Source organism: Bombus huntii, unplaced genomic scaffold (assembly GCF_024542735.1).
Source record: "Bombus huntii isolate Logan2020A unplaced genomic scaffold, iyBomHunt1.1 ctg00000103.1, whole genome shotgun sequence".
NCBI classification, from domain to species: domain Eukaryota; kingdom Metazoa; phylum Arthropoda; class Insecta; order Hymenoptera; family Apidae; genus Bombus; species Bombus huntii.
This window is the reverse complement of record NW_026099357.1, coordinates 140,775-160,771: the sequence shown is the minus strand read 5'-3', so window position 1 is coordinate 160,771 and position 19,997 is coordinate 140,775. Positions and strand designations below refer to the sequence as shown.

Genomic DNA, 19,997 nt, shown 5'->3' with positions numbered 1-19,997 from the left:
TCAACGAGAGTTGTAAGTTCTCGTTACGATTAAACAATCGACGCCACGAACTGATCGATTCCCTTATTTCGATTATGATAATAAGGGTAGTTTAATGAAATTTCACAAAATTAACACAACTAAATTAATGTTTATTGCAACAACTTATTAACTAGAAAGATATAAATGGAACAACAAAAAGAAAATGTGACTACGTAATGCGCGATATAAGATGTGTGTTGACTGTTTGGCTTCTCGAAACGTTCTGATTTTTTCTGGAAGGCGACCCCCACTACCTTCGGATCACGCCACATTCTTTTACGCCAGATAAAATAACGGCTACGAATCGACGTTTCTGGAGGTCGCCCTGCTTAATGAACCATGCGCTTGCCACTACAATGTTTGTTTTGCCGGGCAGCCGCGACGATCCGTCTGCGACATTATAGTGCCGCGACCGACAGTTAAGAATATGATCTATGGCAAGCCGCATGGCGTAACACCGTCATAAGATCGGCAAAGAGTCTCACACCAGCTGTTGGGATTGTGGTGCGGTGATGGATGACGCCGAGCATGTGCTATTTTGGTGCCATAGATGGACGGAGGAGAGAACGGAGTTGGAGGTCGAGATCGGTGAAGATTTTCAATTGGAGAACCGAGTCGTTGAGAAGATGGCAGCAGAGGAGCGGCTGTGGAACAGGTTTCATGACTTTTGTACAAAGGCGATGAAATGCTGGCTTTCTAAGGAAAGGGCGGTGGAGGTCAGGAGAAGATGGGAAGGAAGGAGGAGAAGAATGACCGGAGTCGAGGAGAGAGGATAAAGGATCGGGTACGTGGTGTAGAGGCCAACCTGAAGTAATGTCGAATGACTGTACCCGGTTGGTGCCTCGAGTACCGTAGCAGAGGGAAAATGAGGAGGGGTTTTTAGTGGGTATGGCGATGTCATCTGCCGAGTCCTACGTAACCCGGAGACGCGGGTCTTTGGGTATGCGTAAAAGCGTTTTCCCCTCCTCGCTATTAAAAAAAAAAATAGGACCTCACAACGAACTCCAACAGGAGGGCCGGTGCAGGAGACCAGGAAGATGGTGCTCCCACTTCCTCCGCGGTCATCTGCGGTGACCCTAACGCTGAACGAGGGGAGGAAAACATCATAAGCTGAAGTGCTAGCGACGGCTAGACAGAAAGCCGAATTCGGCATTGAACGAGTTAAAATCAAAATGGCGATGACTGAGATTATCATTCTAGAAGTTCCCGTAGACAAAGAGAGGAAGAAGGCACCCGCGCTTACAGCATGGTTGACACAGGTCCTGGATCTGACCACGGTGAAAGTTGCGGCCCCAACGGTGGAGCTGAGGGTAACTAAGATTGACATCTCGGTCGGCAAAGAAGAACTTCGGGACACCCTGGAGAGGGCCGGAGGATGCAAGGCACTGGAAGTTTGAGTAGGAGACATGAAGACTTCCAGAGGTTGGGTCAGCCTGGATAAGATGCCCGACAGTAACAGCGGGGAAATTAAGTCAAGCGGGAAGAGGGTCGAAGTCTCCCCGAAGAAACTAATAGAAGCTACAGATGCTTAGAACTGGGACACGTGAGAGTGACCTGCAGATCTACGGTAGACCGGGGGCAGCTATGGTACAGATGCGAAGGCATCGGTTACCAGGCCAAGAGCTGCTCTGCCACCGTGCCCGGGGGCCCGCTCTGTGAGTCGCTTGGTGCGCCACCCACAGAATGGGAGAGGCGGCATGCGTTCCGCCGAAAACTAAAGGGACGAGCCGGATTCGGGAGCCTGCTACGGGCTGGAGACAGGGCGACAACGCGAGAGATCTACCGCAAGAAGAGGAAAGAATCACGAGTGGGGCAGATGGCCAGGGGGAAGCCATGGATATGGACTTAGTAAAGTAAATAAATTCATGCGGCTCCACCAGACCAACTTGGAGCGATCGAAACGGGCATAAGACCTGCTCTTCCAGGCGATAAGGGAGAGCAGGGTTTTTCTGGCAATGGTAGCCGAGCCCTATTGTATACTAGACACCCCTGACAGGGTCGCAGACCTGGACGGCTTAGCCGCTATGACGTGGATGTCAGCACCGAGCACATCCGCCGCAGAGATCCTGTTCGAGCAGGGCAAGGGGTATGCCGCGATCGAGTGGGCTGGGATGGTAGTGGTGGGCGTATATGTTTCCCTGAACAGTGGCCTGGTCGCGTTTGAGGAGTTCCTGGACGTGTTTAGCGATTGCGTGAGACGATACCTTTCACGTCAGGTCCTCGTCTTGGGAGACTTTAACGCTCACTCCTCGCAATGGGGAACACAATGACAGATGCTCCGGGCCGGATGCTATCAGACTGGGCTGCGGGCCTCGGGCTCCTCTTACTTAACAGAGGCTCGTCCAGCACATGCGTGGCATGGAGAAGATGTTCCGTCGTCGATATTACATGGGGTTCCCCCAATGCCTTCCAGCGGGTCTCAGGCTGGAGAGTAGCCGAAGGGGTTGAGACTCTCGCAGTCCACCTGTATATATTCATCGAGGTCGGCCCGGAGGCAATACCCGCGAGACAGACCTGCGGCATTAGGGGAATGGAACTCTCCAGCCCGCCACCAAGATGGCGCCTCAAGGATAGAGACAACGAGATGCTCCAGACAGCAGCCAGTGACGCGGCCTAGAACTGGGACGCCCGTACAGAGAAGACAAACATGTAGGAGGAGGCGGAGAACCTTCGCCGAGACGTCAAAGCGGCATGTGATGCGTCAATGACGCGCTCCGTGCCTGGGATTAAACTGGTGGACCTGGAGATCGCAAAGCTACGGATAAAGTGCATTCGGGCCCGCAGGCGGTTCTAGAGAGCCCGCTGTCGGCGGCTTTATGACGAGGAAGAAATCTACTTTTGAGTCTGTACGATAAATTGTTTTACTAATAGTGAATAGAGAAGAGGTCTTCTAACACTCCATACATCTACCCATGTTGATGGGTTATTATTAATTATTATTAGCCATAAGTATATAGGAGGGAAGTATTTGCGCACTTTTACTCACTGGCGTTTACTGGAGAACTAAGCCCTTGCTTGTGCAGTGTTAGGAGGTTACGAGTGTTAGGTTCTGACCTATCAAACCTGAACAGGCACCTTGGCCGACATCACACGGATGCTCGCATCCAGTGGGGATGTCAATATTGTGAAAGGAGTTTCCCGAAGCTCCATGGGGCAAAATGCCACATTCCAAAGTGTAGTGGCACTAGTCAAAGGAAAGAAGGAGCGTACAAATGCAAATTTTGCCCCATGAGCTTCTGTACTCAGAGAGGATTATCCACCCACGAATGGCATGCGCACTCTGCCATGAGAAATGAAAAAAGAAGGAGAACGGGCTCTTGTGAGAGCTCGATGAAATTTATAACAGTGAAAAATTGCCAAATGTTGAAATTAGCAAAGTCCTCACTAACAGGACAGTTGAACAAATAAAATACAAGAGAAAGATATTAAAAATAGCTAGTGAGAATACAAGTCCTCAAGAGTTTGCCGAGGAGACAGAGGGAGGGTGCGATCCCGTTAATTCAGGCAATGCGCGGACATGCGTTTAGCCTGTAACTAGCGGGGAAACATATAATGAGGAGCCTACCCATCAGTGGAGACTCCAACTAGAGTACGAAATAGAGAGAGTAACCGAGGTGCCCCCGTCGTTGAAGGAGGTTAACGCTCGGTTAACAGATATTTGGGCAAAATACAAGGAAAATAAAGAAGTCCTAACAAATAATTAAAATGAATTTATTTACACATCTCTATATGGAGCGCTAGAGAATGTTAAAATTAAAAATGACAAAAACAAAAGTAATTCAAAATCCCAAAATAGAAGATATTATAATAATAAGAATAATAATAGAAATAAAGGGAAGGAATACTCCTACGCACGTTGCCAGGAGTTGTTTAAGGAATGTCTAAGAAAGTTGTCCGACGTTGTCGTTAACAACGATCGTGCATACCTGGAACCAACCAGGCAGCCACCGGAAGAGAGTGAAGTGAGGACGCTCTATGAAGATTTATGGCGTCGGGCAGAACCAACCAATCCCCCAATCCCAGGAAGTAGAACCTCTGAGCTGGTAATAAACGAATTGTTTCCGCCGATAACCGCCGAGGATGTGAGCGAGAAACTTAATAAAATTAGGAAAAAGGCTGCGGCAGTAGCGGATGGATTTCAAAAAGAACATTTAATGATATCTGGCCTGCCCGCAATACTAGCTAAAATTTGTAATATATTAATGTATAGTTCCCATTTTCCGACAGTATGAAAGGAAAATAGGCCTACACCAATTTCAAAGCAAAGAAACCAAGCAACCAGGTGGAGAATTGGAGGCCTATAACAGTAGGCCCCATTCTCAGCCGAATTTTCTTCTCCATCCGTGGCGGAAGGATGAGAAAAGGTATTGTGTAAAATTTAAAGCAAAAAGGTTTTACATCTGAAAATGGATGTAAAATAAACATCGATCCATTGAACGCTGCCTTAAATTATAGTAAAAAAAATAACGGGGGGATATTCACAATTGTGGATATCTCCAACGCATTTGACACAATATCCCATTCGGAGTTAAGCAGGGTGACCCTCTATCGCCACTGCTATTCAACTTATGCCTAGAACCGCTGCTGGAAATGATTGAGGAGCAAACCCGTGGCATCATTGTCAGTTGTGAAAGAAAAATATCGATCCTGGCTTTCGCTGACGACATTGTTCTACTTGGTGAAGATGAGAGGGAGGCACAACAAGAATTAATATGCTCCATTAATATCTGAAGAGCCTGGGGATGAACATATCTGGTGAGAAGAGCCAAACGTTCCAGGTGGTCGCCAAAAAGGACACATGATTCATAAAAGAATCGCGAATTAGGCTCGAAAATGTCAACATACCAACGGTTGACCCAGATGAGGCCTTCAGGTATTTAGGCGCCAAAATGGGGCCTTGGAACGGTATCCATTGTGGCATCATAGTGCTAGAAATTCTGAGCATGGTCAGAAGAGTTAGAAAATTCTCTCTGAAGCCATGCTAGAAGATTGAGTTAATTACGAAGTACATATTCCCTCGATATATTTACCATTTCCTTATAAATCTACCAAGTGACAGTGTCTTAAAATTATTGGACAGCGAAGTCAGGCAGGATATAAAGGTCATATTACATCTTGTGCATTGGACAGCCACTGGTTTCTTTTATGCTCCAAAAGCAAAAGGGGGATTAGGGCTACCGAGACTTGAACATATTATCAAACTTGGTACCGTAAAAAGCGCATTGAACAATAAGAATTCAGTCGATTCAGCGGTATCTAGCTTGATCAATGGAGAAAACGACAGCAAGCTAAAGGAAATCGCAAACTCTCTAAGGATCAATTGGCCGGCCACTTCCGAAGAGGTAAAAAAAGCTAGAAAGCGACTAAAGAGCGGACATATTAAACAATGGCAAGAGTTGAGAAGTCAGGGACATGGAGTAAATGACTTCTCAAAGAGTAATACTGGCAACGTGTGGCTCGAGGAGTATAATCTGTTCAAGTCCTCGAGATTCATCGATGGCGTAAGACTTAGGACAAACACCTATGGGACACGGACTGTATTGGCACGGACTGACAAAAGAATTGATGTAACCTCAAGTGAGCGTCTCGACTTGGGCGCCTATGAAATCTTCCTCCACGAAAAAAAGCATAACAGTTCAATGCTAATATAAACTATAAGTATTAATTAATTTATTATTATTATTATTATCAATATTAATACAGATTATTACTACAGTTTAATAGCATAATTGTGAATGTCTCTAAAAATATTATATCCATATTACGTTGTTTTGACATTAAAATTTAGTATTTATCTTACATTGTATTTTGCGTGTTAAAGATATGTATAAAACAATTGATTTTTATAACAGTTTGCATAATGTACATATAATATTAAATACATTAATTAAACACAGATATATCAATTTTCTCTAAGTAAGTGCATATTTATCAAATTTATCCTGCATGCACTTTATATATGTCGGAAATGAAAGGACACCGGGACCTTCCTTTGGAATTCTTCGGAAAACCCCCAATATTTTGCCTCTATAACTTAACTGGATTATAATTGTTTGAGATTTGTGATAAGGAGCTTGGGCTCGAGGCGACAATCAGTTGCCGAACGTAGCCGCGGTCACGGGATGAACGCTTTGTCTAACAAAGGTATGGAGTAATTCTATAGCTCTCCTTAAAAGAAATATTTGTGGCGACACGCGACAGTAAACATTCCAACGGTTTCTGTCCCCTGGCTCGCCACACGCAAACCCTATTCTTCGAGTAAGATGATTGCCAGATGTCGATGCGTCTCCACAGTACATGTTCAGCTAGCCTGAGGAGCCGCTATAAATCTTAGGATTTAGTTAACTAAAGTCCTTCAAACAAACAGTCTTTGTCCCAGCTACGGGAAGATAGAAGAGACATATTTTTCAACGAACGGCGTCTTCAACTAGCAACATTCCCTCGAGGGCGGCTAGCATCTTTTTCTAACCACCAATATGGAAATTGACCAATTAGCAGCAACGTCAATTTCCCTTACTTTCTGAACGAAGGCTATCCTCGACGAATCCGATGATCTCGTGTCCTTAGACACACCCCATCATAGTTTTTCTCTGTGGCATCATCGAGACGGAAATTCATTCTTTCTTGCGATCTCATCGACGAAAAGGGTAACCCCATACGACCAGTGAATATTACGCGTTTTATTAACAAAGAGTCCGACTTAGATTTTGTGAGCCCGTACGTCTACTATCCCGTTGACCGCGGATTCGTTATTGCACTTAGGATCATTGTCATTAGTTTCTCGAGTATCTAATTACCACGGTTACTTGTCCGACTCTATAATAATCGCAGTTGCACTAGTCAATGTCTTCCCTATTGCACAACGACAATGTGTAATCCAAATGAAGATTCGTTTCACGCCCCTAACCTTAATTCTAATGTAAACCCGACATTTATAATGTAAAAAATGTATATGTAATACAAAAAGAATGTAGAATATAGGTACTAATGTTTAATCTGATTTTCTGTAATTTTGACAGTTTTGTAATCTTTTATTTTTATATTTTTATATTTTCTATATCTTTGTGCTCTTGCATTTTTTATATAATTCTATATCCAAGTAACCGTATAAAAAGGATACGAAAAGTATGGAATGGCAATGCATGTAACGGTACGTGAATGTTACGCGTGCGCAAGATAACCAGGAGAGGTTGTATAGGAATCAAGAGGTCGTTGGACAAAGAGAACGTTTTTTAGCATTACGTTATGTTTAAGACATTCATATATTCTGCAGATATTAGTTCCTATCAGTATACCCACGTCGTTATTAACAAGATGTTTATGTATTTCCATTATCTTTGTTCTAAAATTCACTGTTATTTTGGGAATTTGTTAAAAAATCTCTTAATCCGTTTAGGAGATGTATCACTCTAAACTGAGATCTAAACTCAGATCACAGGTTTTTTTTTATTTTATAGATTAGATTCACAATTTGGCCAGTTTGGACATTTGGTAGAATTTTTTAGCTGTTAGATTATTATGTGGGTAGCTACCCCCAGTGGGATACCATCTTCGTGTTTGTTTGGTTGTGTCCTTTGTGAGGTCTGCTGGGTATTTCCCTTTCAGCCTTCTATCCATGTTTGAGGTGTTGATCGTTTCCGCAGCTAGCCAGTTTGGCTGTGTTCCTATTCTTTCTTTGTATTTTTCTGCATGTCTGCTAATTTTCTCTTTGTCCATTGGTATTCCCAGATCCTTCCGTATGCCTTCGTTTCTAACGTACCATGGGGCGTTTACTATTGTTCTAAGAATTTTAGCTTGTACTGTCTCTATTTTGTTTATATGGCTCATTGCCGCTGCCCCCCATAGTGGTATTCCGTACGTCCAGATTGGTTTTATGATCGTTTTGTATATTTTTAATTTATTTTCTATGCTTAATTTGGATTTTCGACTTGTTAGCCAATGCATTTGTCTCCTTGTTGTCTGTATTTTGTCTATTATTGATTTAGTATGCTGTTTCCATGTGAGTTGTGTTTCTAGGTGGTCTAGTCCTAGGTATTTGACTTGCTTTGTTTGCGGTATGTGCGTGCCGTTCAGTAGGATGTTTGATGGTGTCTGTTTTCGCAGTGTGAGTGTAATATGGTTGCATTTATCGGGGTTTGCTTTTATTTGTTTATCTTGCAGCCACTTTTCTATTTTTGTGATATGTTCTTGTAGTAATTTGACTACTGTTTCTGGGTTAGTGTGCCTGACTAGTACAGCTGTGTCGTCCGTGAGTGTCAGTATTTTGCTATTGGTAGTTGTTGGTATGTTTTGTGTATAGTATTGATCCTAAGACGCTTCCTCGCGGAACCCCTGCCTTGATGTCTTTAACTTCAGAGTATGTGTCCTTGATTTTTATTACGAAGGTTCTGCTGCTTAAGTAAGATTTTATTAATTGGTATATTTGCTCCGGAAATTGTTTCCTGATTGTTTGTAGTAGGCTTTCGTGGTTTATTTTGTCAAATGCTTTATCTATGTCCATAGAGAGGGCTGTACAGTATTGTTTGTTTTCTAATGCTAGTATTATTTCTTTAATGAGCCTGTGCATTTGCTCTATAGTGGAGTGTATGTTTCTGAATCGAAATTGGTGATCTGGTATTAATTTTTCCTTCTATATTATTGGTTTTATGCGGTTGCATATTATTTCCTCTAGTATTTTGGAAAGCACAGGAAGTAGTGATATTGGTCTGTAAGATGCAGTTTGGTGTGGTTCTTTGCCTGGTTTAGGTAACATTATGTCCTGTGCTAGTTTCCACAGTTTAGGAAAGTATTGGATTCTTAGTATTGCATTGAATATTATTGTCATTAGTGTTATCGCTTTTGGCGGAAGGTTTTTCAAGATTTTGCCATTGATTAGGTCGATTCGTGGTGCTTTATTGTTTTTTGTTTTCTCGATTATGTTTCTAATTTCTTGTGCTGTTGTTTTAGGTATGGTATAGTGGTTGTCAGTTGAGGTACTAGTGGTAAACGCATCCTCGTCCGTATGACATTTGGGGTTGCTGTTGTTGATATTATGTGGTATAAATGTGTTTCAAAGGTGGTTGGAAAATTCTTCAGCTTGCTCTTCGTTGCTTCTTGCCCATGTGTTGTCTGCCGTCCTGATTGCTGGGACTAGTTTTATTGGTTTCTTTTTTTTTTCGTGGCTTTCCATAGGGAGTAGTTGGAGTTCTCGTGAGCAGAGAGTGACTCTATGAATTTTGTGAATTCGTTATTGTTGTGCACTTTCATTTTGTTTTTTATTTCCTTTGCAAGTTTGTTTAGGTGTTTTTTGTTTTCTCGTGTTCTATGTTTTTGCCATTTAGCTTTCGCTTTTCTTTTTTCTCTAATTTTTTCAAGTATGTCTGATGGAATTATTTTTGTTTGTCTGTTGGTTGGTTCAGGTATAGTGGTTGTCCATGATGCTTCTTGGATAGTTTCTGTCAATGGTGTTACTGCCTGTCCGACGTGTTCGGGTGTTTCCAATGGGATGCTGCAACTGGTTTTGCTCTCGATTATTTCTTTAAAAATTTGCCATTTGGTTGTTCTGTTGCATAGTGTCCCTGGATTGCTATAAAGTATTAATTTGTTTCTATAAGCAGTTGGGCTGTATGCAATGAGGCTGGGTGTTATTTTTAGTTTATTTGCGTTTAGTCCCTTTGTAACTGCAAAATCGAGTAGGCCAGGTATTTTGCTCAGGTCTGTCGGCCAGTATGTCTTCCTGTGGATAATATATTGAGGTTGTTCTTAATGTATTTTTCCAGGGTTCTATCTGGAGGTGTGGTAATTCTTGATCCCCATAGCGTGTGGTTTGCATTGTAGTCTCCCGTTGCGATATACTTGTCACCTAAGTGTTGAAAGTACTCTTCCCACGTTTGTGATGTCATTTTGTGTCGCGGTGGTACATATACTGCTGACAACTGTAAATGGTTGCTGCTAGTTTGTACAGTAACGGCGGTTGCTTGTATATATTCCTTACTAGCTTGGCTGTGTTAGTGGTGTTTAATGTCGTTTCTTATTATTATTGCGGTCCCTCCGTGTGATTTTCCTGAGGGATGCTTGGTATCATATATTGTGTAGTACGGTATTTTTATGTAACTTTTTATAGTGAAGTGTGTTTCCGATACGAGTAGTATGTCGATATTATTATTATACAGGAATGTTTTAGTTTCTAGGGCCCTTTGTTATAGTCCGTTAGAGTTCCATGCTGCTATTTCAAGCATGTCCATTTTTATTTTTTACTTAGCAAGTTTGTGAGTAGTTGTAACATGACTGTTGTTTGTTGTACTTGTTGCCTTAGTATTGTGTTTTTCTCACTTACCATTTTTCTTAATATCTCTGTACCTTTAATGGATTGTCTGAGCATTTCTTTGATTTCTGTATCGTCTTCGGTGTTGTTGCTTTGATTCTCTTTGTTTGTGGGCGTTGTTTGTCTAATGTTTTGGGTTACTTGCGCGTAGCTGCGGTTTCCTTGGGGATCGGTGTTTCCGTTTATAGCTTTTGGTTCATTTTGTGCTTTCAATGTTGCTTAATTATCCGTTATACTTTGTTGTGGTTGGTAGTTATTGATTGATCTATTGCCAAGTGGTGGAAACTGTTTACGTTGTGATTGTTTTCTGATTTCGCATCCTTTATAGCTGGCTAGGTGGTTTCCATTACAGTTGTAACATTTTACTTCATTTATTTTCCCTACGTATGGACAGTGTGTTGTTAAATGCATCGTATCGTATCTTGTCATATTGTTTATTGCTCTTGTTTGGTGACCAATTTTTGCTAATTCGTCACTTAACTTTTTTTGTGTTAGTTTTTGAATGTAGTCCTCTTATAACTATTTCGTAGCTCCTTTCCGTTTTCAGCTGGTATGTGTGGTACACAGCGTTTTTTCTTTTAATTCTTTTATCACTTTCCTATAATTTTCTGGGGTGTTTATTTGAATTTTTACTTGTTCTAATTTTGTTTGTTTTATTGTGTAGTTTTCCTTCCCAACTATATCGTTTAGTCGATCAATAAGCGGGTCTATTATCTGGGCGTCGACAAATATTGGTGGTGGTTTTGTAGTTTGCGTTGATTTAGTTGTGTTTTTGGTTGTTGGGTCGTCTATTTCTTCCGTAAGTGAGCTGAAGGAGTTTCTTAATGGCAATTCTTGCAGCCATCGCTGCTTTTCTGTAACAGAATTTCCTGTTATTTTTCGTTTCTTGTTATAACTTGCCACCTTCCAGCTTTCATCCTGTTGGGTTAATTCGTTATTGGTAATATTCTCTTCATAGTTTGGTATTGTTTCCATATCAACTTCGTTTGTAGCTGAGCATTCCTGTTCTTCGTTTATTGGTTGGCTTGGTTTTGATATGTTTGTTGTTTTATTTATGTAGTATTGTTCGTCTTTGTTAATTATTTTTATCGGTGGGATGTGCTTTTTCATTTTAGTTTTGCTTGTAGTCTTCTTAGTAGAAGACACGAGTTTCCACCATTTAGCTATGGGCGTTGCCGTTCGTAACTTTCTCTTCCCCACTTGCCGCACTTTTCTGAAGCACTGTTTTACACGTCCGTTTAGCTCGGTTGCTCTGGCAGAACTCGATTTACAACATTGAGAACATTTAAATCGAAAATTCTTTCTCGCATGAAGCTTCTGTATTAATACAAAAGGCACGAATTAAGATATATGATTATTCACAAGTATTAGAGCACTTGCTGATCTTATAGATTTTATAGAAAATGTGATACATGATTGACCAAGATTATTAAGAAAATGAAGTTTACATCCGTATAAGATTAACGATCCGAAATACACACTTTGTGAAAATTCGTGACAGTTGGAGGAAAAGTAATGAATTAACGATTATGTGACAGCAATTAAAATCCGTCGATCTAAGGTCTTTATTAAAATAAATAGTTCAAAATCGTTTACATATTAGGTGATCCCATAAGTTTTTGTGTATATATTTATACACTTTTGTGTATATATTTCATGTGTCGATTTCTAAACATACGGCGATACGGGACCAATGCACTTGAGCTTAGCTGATCGAGAACAGGCTAGAGTAGATCTTCGTGGGCATAAGATCGTAATATAGTGAACACAGTGACTTCTAACAGTAAAAAATCACGAGTGAAATGCGTATCCATTTTCGACATCTCATGTTATATGAATTTCGGAAAGAAAGTTCGGTAACAATTGCCAGGAAAAACATATGTGCTGTTTACGGAGAAAATACGCTTTCATCTCGCACCTGTAGGAAGTGGTTCCAACGTTTTAGAGCTGGGAATTTCTGTTTAGAAGAGGAGGTACGCTCCGGGCGTCCTCCTCAGACAGACGGAGATAAAATTCGGGATCTTGTTGAAAAATCACCAAGTTTGACAGTTCAAGAGATGTCAAATGTCCTGAAAATACCTAAGACAACGATTCATAGGTGTTTAAAAAAAATGGGGATGGTGTCAAAGTTGAACGTTTGGGTGCCCCATGAACTTACGGAACGGAACCGTCTTGAACGAACGACAGCGTGCATGTCATTAATTGCACGTAATAAACGTGAACCATTCCTTAAACGCTCCTGGTAACTGGTGATGAAAAGTGGATACTTTTCGAAAACCCTGACCGGAAACGTAGCTGATCCCAACGAAATCAGCCGCCTGAACGCTGTGCAAAAACAGGGTTACATCCACGTAAAGTTCTTTTGTGTGTATGGTGGGATTATAAAGGAATACTCTATTTTGAACTTTTATCTAGTGGTGATACCATTAATTCAGACAAATATTGCGCTCAGTTGGAAAAATTAAGGGAAGCACTAGCTGAAAAACGGCCAGGTTTAGTGAATAGGAACAACGTTATCTTCCATCACGACAATGCTAAACCGCATGTCGCGAAAAGCGTTACAAAAAAATTGTCTGAATTTAATTGCAAAATTTTACCACATCCCCCATATTCCCCAGACATTGCCTCATCTGATTACCACCTGTTCAGAGCATTACAACACTTTTTAGTAGCTAAAAAATTTGAAAATATTGACACTCTCAAAAATAGCATAGAAAATTATTTTAAAGAAAAACAAGAGAACTTTTATCGAGACGGAACCTACCAGAAAAATGGGAAGAAGTTGTACAACGAGAGGGGGATTACATTTTTTCATGAAACTGAAAGGTATGTAAACGATCTTAACATATATAACCTCTCGAAAAACGGCACGAACTTATGGGATGACCTAATAATTAAACAACTATAAATATATCAAAAGATTATAATAAAAGAATGTAATAGAATATCTAATGTCCGTACTTGTAAATACAACGAAAAACGTAACGTGTAGATTGCAGATGTTTATGAATGTAAAATTTGCGAAAAGCATATGAAAGTTATACACATAAAATATACAAATATTGATATATGCACGAAAACTATGCGTATATGCACAAAGATATGTACAATTTATGAGTAATATGTCTAATATTGATTTATTAACGTTATGTGAATTGATACAAAAGGATATTTAAGAATTTCGTTTTAAATAAAAATCTATTTATGACAACGCTCCAAAATTCGCATTACGATAAATTACGATAAATTATAAATTGCTTTTCCGTATCTGCGGCACTCGAATTGTACAAGTAATGTGTGCGTTTGAGGGCCCGACCTTTTGGTCGACCGCGCCATACCTGCAGTAAAAACGCATACTGGCTTCGCATTTAGATGTTCACGTTCGACTTGGGAATGGCGCGCATAGATGGTCGGCGCGCGACTTGCCCTCTCCTTGCGGATCATTGGACAAGTTAAACCTACCCTTTCGGGCGACAGCTCGCTTAGCTGGCGCCACGCGATACCTGCCACCATATAGCTCGGTCCCAGCAGGTTGGCTCTCCAGCCGATTATTCCTGCTCGGCAACCATTTTGTATGCTTACCGCTTGCACCGACGGTCACAGGTTTCCTCTCCAGCTCGCACGCTTCGTGCTTTTTTCTGCGCCCCGGTTCTTCGTTACTGTTGTTTTCTTGGTTCTATCTTGTTTATTGTTCTATCTTCGATCCAGTGTTCTGTTTGTTGTATCCGTTTATTTCTTCGTTGCGATTCTTTGTTTGGTTGTTGTTGTTGTCTCTATAAACTTGAAATATAAATGCAATTTCCTTTTAAATACAGTAACGAGGTTTATTCAATTTCGATAACATTGTATTAGTAAGATATCGAAGCTAGCAACTTTTCGTTGAAGTTTATTTTATATTTCTTAAATTATTCGGGTAAAGATAACTCCACACTGACGGCCTATTGTCGCACAGACAGATGTCGTAGTAATCGGCGGACAATGTCTGTCAGTGAAACTTAAGGCGCGTACGGGCAGACTACAGGCGTCTGTAGACATTGCCTGCCGACAACACATGCCAAAACATGTATATAAACTGCCTGCAAGCAACGTCGCTTGTCCACTAGAAGTTTGCCGGGTATCACTGCGTATCGATGAGTCGAAGATGCCTTGGAGATGCAACACACGGATCGTTTAAATCTACCTGTAATCAAATCAAGCTAGCCTAAAAAAAGACAAATTCAACATTAAATTGTATCGGACATTTTGCTACAATTTGCTCAACTGATAGAAATCATGCTCAGGAACAAATATATGTCTTTGCTAACTTTCTAAATATATGTAGACGACGTTTTAAATTGCTAGTAGTTGAAACAAACAATATGATATATTTTTGAGTGATCTATAAGGATTTACAGGCCCACTGGGAAATCTTATTAGTGTTCTCTTGCACTGTGTATTAAAGCGCATCAACACCGATAGAAGCACTGTACACGCGATATCGTCGCAGTGTCTCCTGAAAATCGGCGATAAGTCGCTCGAAACTTTACTGGAAACATTTCTCCATGTTCTACTGACAATCACATAGCATGTGTCATTGCTGGAATTTGATAAATTTGGTTGAGAACACGAAAGAATTTTCCGTTTACAGTAAAGCAAGGGACTATCGAGTTGGAACAGTTCGTGTTTGAAAATAGCGTTCTATGCTAAAATAGCGGTGGAAATTATACTACATGTAAAAGTGAGTCATAAAAACAAATACAATTTTCTTATTTTCTATCTTTTTTACTTTTATCGCAAGTTTGATTTCTATACATATAACTGTTTTCAATTTAAGGAGGAACTTATTTTCTTCAGGGCTTTTCATACAAATTTGAAAAATAACTGTTGTTTTTGATCCCTTATCTCTATCTTTATCCTTCTATTTTTGTGAGACTGTATCGGTTATTTATTCTTAATATTTACAATCCGAAGTCTAATTTATGTGCCGTATTAATTTTCTGTGAATAATTTAGAGATACGTAAAATCTTGCTATATATATATATATACTGTTTGGTACCTATTAGAAGTGCGTTCGATCTAATGTGGAAAATTCTTAATTTTAATAAAATAGTTTCAAATTGCTAAGGCTGGGGCAAACTAAGAAGTTTCTGGAATATACAGGGTAGTAAGTCGCTTCGCAGATATGTGTACATCGGGACAATATGTTACATATGTAATCCCTTACACAGTTTCATATTATCTTGTAAAATAATCATTCTTCTTTTAATATCAGTTGGTTTTTGTATTTTTATTTCATTTATCTCATAGATTATAATTCCTTTAGGAAATTTTTGCAAAAATTTTCGCAGGAAATTTTCAGAAAACCTTATTCCTGAACAAAATTTGTTTTGTACTACGAACTGTCGCATTTAAATAAGAAAAATTCTATTTATGTAATTTTGTTATTAAGCTTGTTCATATCTAACTTCAAATTATCTGTAGCTTGTTTATAATTAATTAAGTTTGAAATGTTTGTTTGTTAGTTATTACAAAAGGGTCATAGCTAAGTTTTTGAGTTGTGCTCAGGTTATTATAACTTCAGTTATTATGCTCTGAGCGTCATGTTGTTTCTTAATAAAATTCTTTAGTCTCAATAAACAATTTTCTCTGTTCGTAAAGATGGTGGTTGTTTATTTTAAGAATTTTGTTCTTAATTCCAAATATTGCGGACATTCTTTTATTATGCATTAGTTGGTATCCAATCTTCTTGGATAGGACGTATTGCATATTCCATTTCTATTTGTTTTATATTTTATCCTGTTTCCTAGACTCACTGCACAATCACGTTTGTCTCTCTGCTAATCTAACTTGTACTATTATTCTTTTAGTTATTAACAATAATTTCATATCTAAGCAACTCACTTCAATTATGTTTTCTGAGACGTTAGTATATTTATATACTTCACCGTTGATAATCCTGTAGATTATTCTATTCTCACCGTTTATTACGCCCCAAGGCTTACTGTAGGCCGTGTTCCTAACCGTCGCAAACAGATCGTCTTACATGACCGTCGAGATATACACAAAGTAGCGATAAACGCATAGTTGTCGTCAAGCAGCGAGTTCCAGAAACATCTATTCGCCTTCGGTGCGTTATTTTATCCGCATAAAGAAAGAAGCTGGTATACGTGATCATAGGCGCGAACGGTGGCGTGATCCGAGCGTAGTGGGGGTCGTCTTCCAGAAAAGACAACGAAAAGGATCAAAGAGTAATCGGTCCCTTCTGAAGAGTCAAACGTTATAAATTGCTTAGTCTAACGAATTCATTGAGAGATATCGCAAAGTCGGGTCGAATTCCTATAACATATCAACTGTATTTATCGCTAAATAATTTGTGACGTTTTTATTATTACATTCATTATTTTTAAATATACAAGCTATATTAACCTGTTAATGCAGTGTTAAATTCATTGAACCACCCCTATTATCGTAACAGAAATCAGGGGATCGATTAGTTCGTGGCGTCGGTTATCTAATTGCAACGGGAATTTACTACTCCCGTTGACGTGCTTTCTCGCGATCGCGTCTCTCCGCGAATGCTCGAATAAACACGGATTGCTTTTTAACTAAACATATTCATACCCTGTTTTCTCAAAATCGAATGCTTAAAACATCCGTTCTTACTGATGTTATTTCAATTATAATTATATCGCGTTATTTCAATTATCTAATATATTTTTTACTTTTTTCATGTAAAATCATCATTTTACCAATTGTACCATAATTATTAGGAAGCTCTGTTAGAATTTAATCTTGGAATTAAGATTAATAATCTGTGGAAGACACAATGTTTGTGTTGAAACAATATAATGTGATATTTATTAAACAATTATTACAGGAATTATAAGTGTGTGTGTTCTGGAATGTAGTCAGTTGGCTAGTTATTCACAGACTGACTGGCTTAGTGACCCATGGCCCTTGAAAAGGTTTTGAACCCCACTCTCTATGCAGTAATGAGTGTGACCTGTGTGGGTGTCTGTGTGGCGTCACATGTGCCACAGAACCTTCTAGTAGCTTCTCGACGTGCCCATCGGGAATGTTCCATCCATATTCCTACGCTTCTTCCGCCGAATTCTCGAAAGAGCATGCACGTGCTAGCCGCCGTGGTACATCTCACGAACGCACGCTAATGAGGATATCGCTGAACAACGAAGGAAAGAATCCGTTCGATCAATCACCTCATCTGTATGCGATTAATATCGTTGTATTCCAACAAACTCTGAACAATAACTTAAACACGAAACTGTAATTTGTGTCTTTGTAATTTGCAACGTTGTTAAAATTTTGTATCTCCCTTTGCAAATGCAAATAATTTAAATGAAAAAATACATGGTTTTTAAATCGTTTCTCTTATATTCGTAATAATAATTTCATTCTACAGTGAATGCATCTATTATTCAACGACGTGATTTTCGGTTGTTTATTGGAAAGTTACAATGCTGCTGATCTATAGAATTAGTACTGACTGTTATAGTAATATGCACAGCGAGTCATTTGTAATAAATTGTAATTACTTGTAATGTATATCGATTGTAATTACTTGTAAACCACTCAATTCAGAAATGCATACATATGTGGCGGCACTCGACAGCACAAATACGACAACTCGACACTAACTAATACCAGACAACGGTAGCGCAGTGGTTAGCGCCTCGAGTTACGAACGTTCGGGATCTGGCTTCTTAAATCCCGGCGACCGTAGTCCGATTTTTCTTCCACGATTCTTAAATGAAAAGAAAATACAGCAGTACCCTAGCAGCGACATCTACAGCCAGCAGCTACAATTATCATTTGTGTCTTTGTTCTCTCCTAAAGGCCGTCCAAGGGACTTGAGAATGCAAAGAAGAAGTGCTGCAAGAACATAACAAATATATTTACAAACCAAAACCAATTCATTACAACGCTCATCCTTCAATTACATCCTCCGTCGCGAAAATCCTCCGCTTCCTTTCTGTCAATCCATCTTGCCCATATGTGGTTCCATAGCTGCTGAATCTTATATAGACAAACAACAACTTGAGTAAGCAAGGGGGATGGATGTAGAGCCGACAAATAAAAGAAAAGGAGAGAGAAGTGTTTCGTCCTTGAGTTTATCATATTGTGGTGGCCGGGGTATTCAACGCTATGTCCTCGATTCGCTCTAAGTACTCAGGTTCTAGACACCCTTGGAGGGCGGTGGATTTTTCTTCATCACCCGCGATGCTCGCCGCCGCGAGCTATCTCTCTAGTAAGGAGAACCATAGCACTATCTTCTAGGGCATCGTCAAAGGCACGCGGACTACTTCACTGGTCGTAACTGTTTTATTCTTGTTTGACATATCGTTAGCGCGCCCGGAATCACGATCATTGAAATCTCATTAGCTCGATCACGTCGGGGTCACTTACACCTCACATATTTCAAATAAAATCTGCATAATTCTGAAGGAAACACAACTACATTTGGGTTATCTTGTTTTCACAGAAACCTGAGAATTGCTCAGAGTATTTTAATAAAATATTCAACTACTTTAAAACGCAAAAAATAGTTTATTGTATGGAATATATAGAGTGGTTCACGCAATTGTTTCGGCATAATTGGAAAATTCGAAATGTGTAGCTTTAAAAATATTGCAGAGGAAAAATCGGATTCGTCGAGGACAACCTTCGTTCAGAAAGTAAGGGAATTGGTCAATTTGTATGTCGGTGGTTAGAAAAGGATGCTAGCCGCTCTCGAGAGAAAGTCTCTAGTGGGAGACGTCGTTCGTTAAAAAATAGGCGTTTCGACCGTTCGCGGAGAGACGCGATCGCGAGATAGCACGTCAACGAGAGTTGTAAGTTCCCGTTACGATTAAATAATCGACGCCACGAACTGATCGATCCCCTTATTTCGATTATGATAATAAGGGTAGTTCAATGAAATTCCACAGAATTAACACAAATAAATTAATGTTTATTTCAACAACTTATTAACTAGAAAGATATAAATGGAACAAAGAAAATGTAACTGCGTTTTGGTTGATAAGTAATGCGCGACATACCACATGTGTTGACGGTTCGACTTCTCGAAAAGTTCTGAACGCCTTTCGATTTTTTTCGTTTTTTCTGGAAGGCGACCCCCACTACGTTCGGATCACGCCACATTCTTTTACGCGAGGTAAAATACGGGCCACGAGTCGACGTTTCTGGAAGTCGCCCTGCTTAATGAACCACGCGCTTGCCACTACAATGTTTGTTTGCCGGGCAGACACGACGATCCGTCTGCGACATTATAGTGCCGCGATCGACAGTTAAGAATATGACCTATGGTAAGCCGCATGGCGTAACAATAGGTTTCCCCTATCTTCCCGTAGTTGGGACAAAGACTGTTTGTCTGTTTGAAGGACTTTAGTTTCCTAAGAGTTCTGCCGAATATCAATGGTCCGCCTGGCTTGGCGCGCAGGCTCTATTACAATGTTTGGGAACCCATCGTGACATATGGTGCGCCTGTGTGAGCTGATGCAATGAACTATGAGAAGAACAGGAAGATTATAAAACGGACCCAACGTACTGCCCTGTGCATTACATTTACAGCCTACCGCACTGTATCTCATGCGGTGCTTTGTGTATTGACCGGCAACTTACCGATCAACATTAAAGCTAGGATGTTGAAAGAATCATACGAGAGAATGAAGATTT

At 40.1% G+C, this 19,997-nt stretch overlaps 1 protein-coding gene across 1 annotated transcript; it reads left to right on the top strand.

Moving 5' to 3' along the window:
• Window positions 1-1,704: 1,704 nt before the first annotated feature.
• On the top strand, window positions 1,705-2,291 carry LOC126876904 (uncharacterized). Its single transcript, XM_050639725.1, has 2 exons — window positions 1,705-1,869; window positions 1,947-2,291. Exons 1-2 carry the CDS (start codon window positions 1,705-1,707, stop codon window positions 2,289-2,291), a joined length of 510 nt encoding a protein of 169 aa, XP_050495682.1.
• The last annotated feature ends 17,706 nt before the right edge of the window (window positions 2,292-19,997 follow it).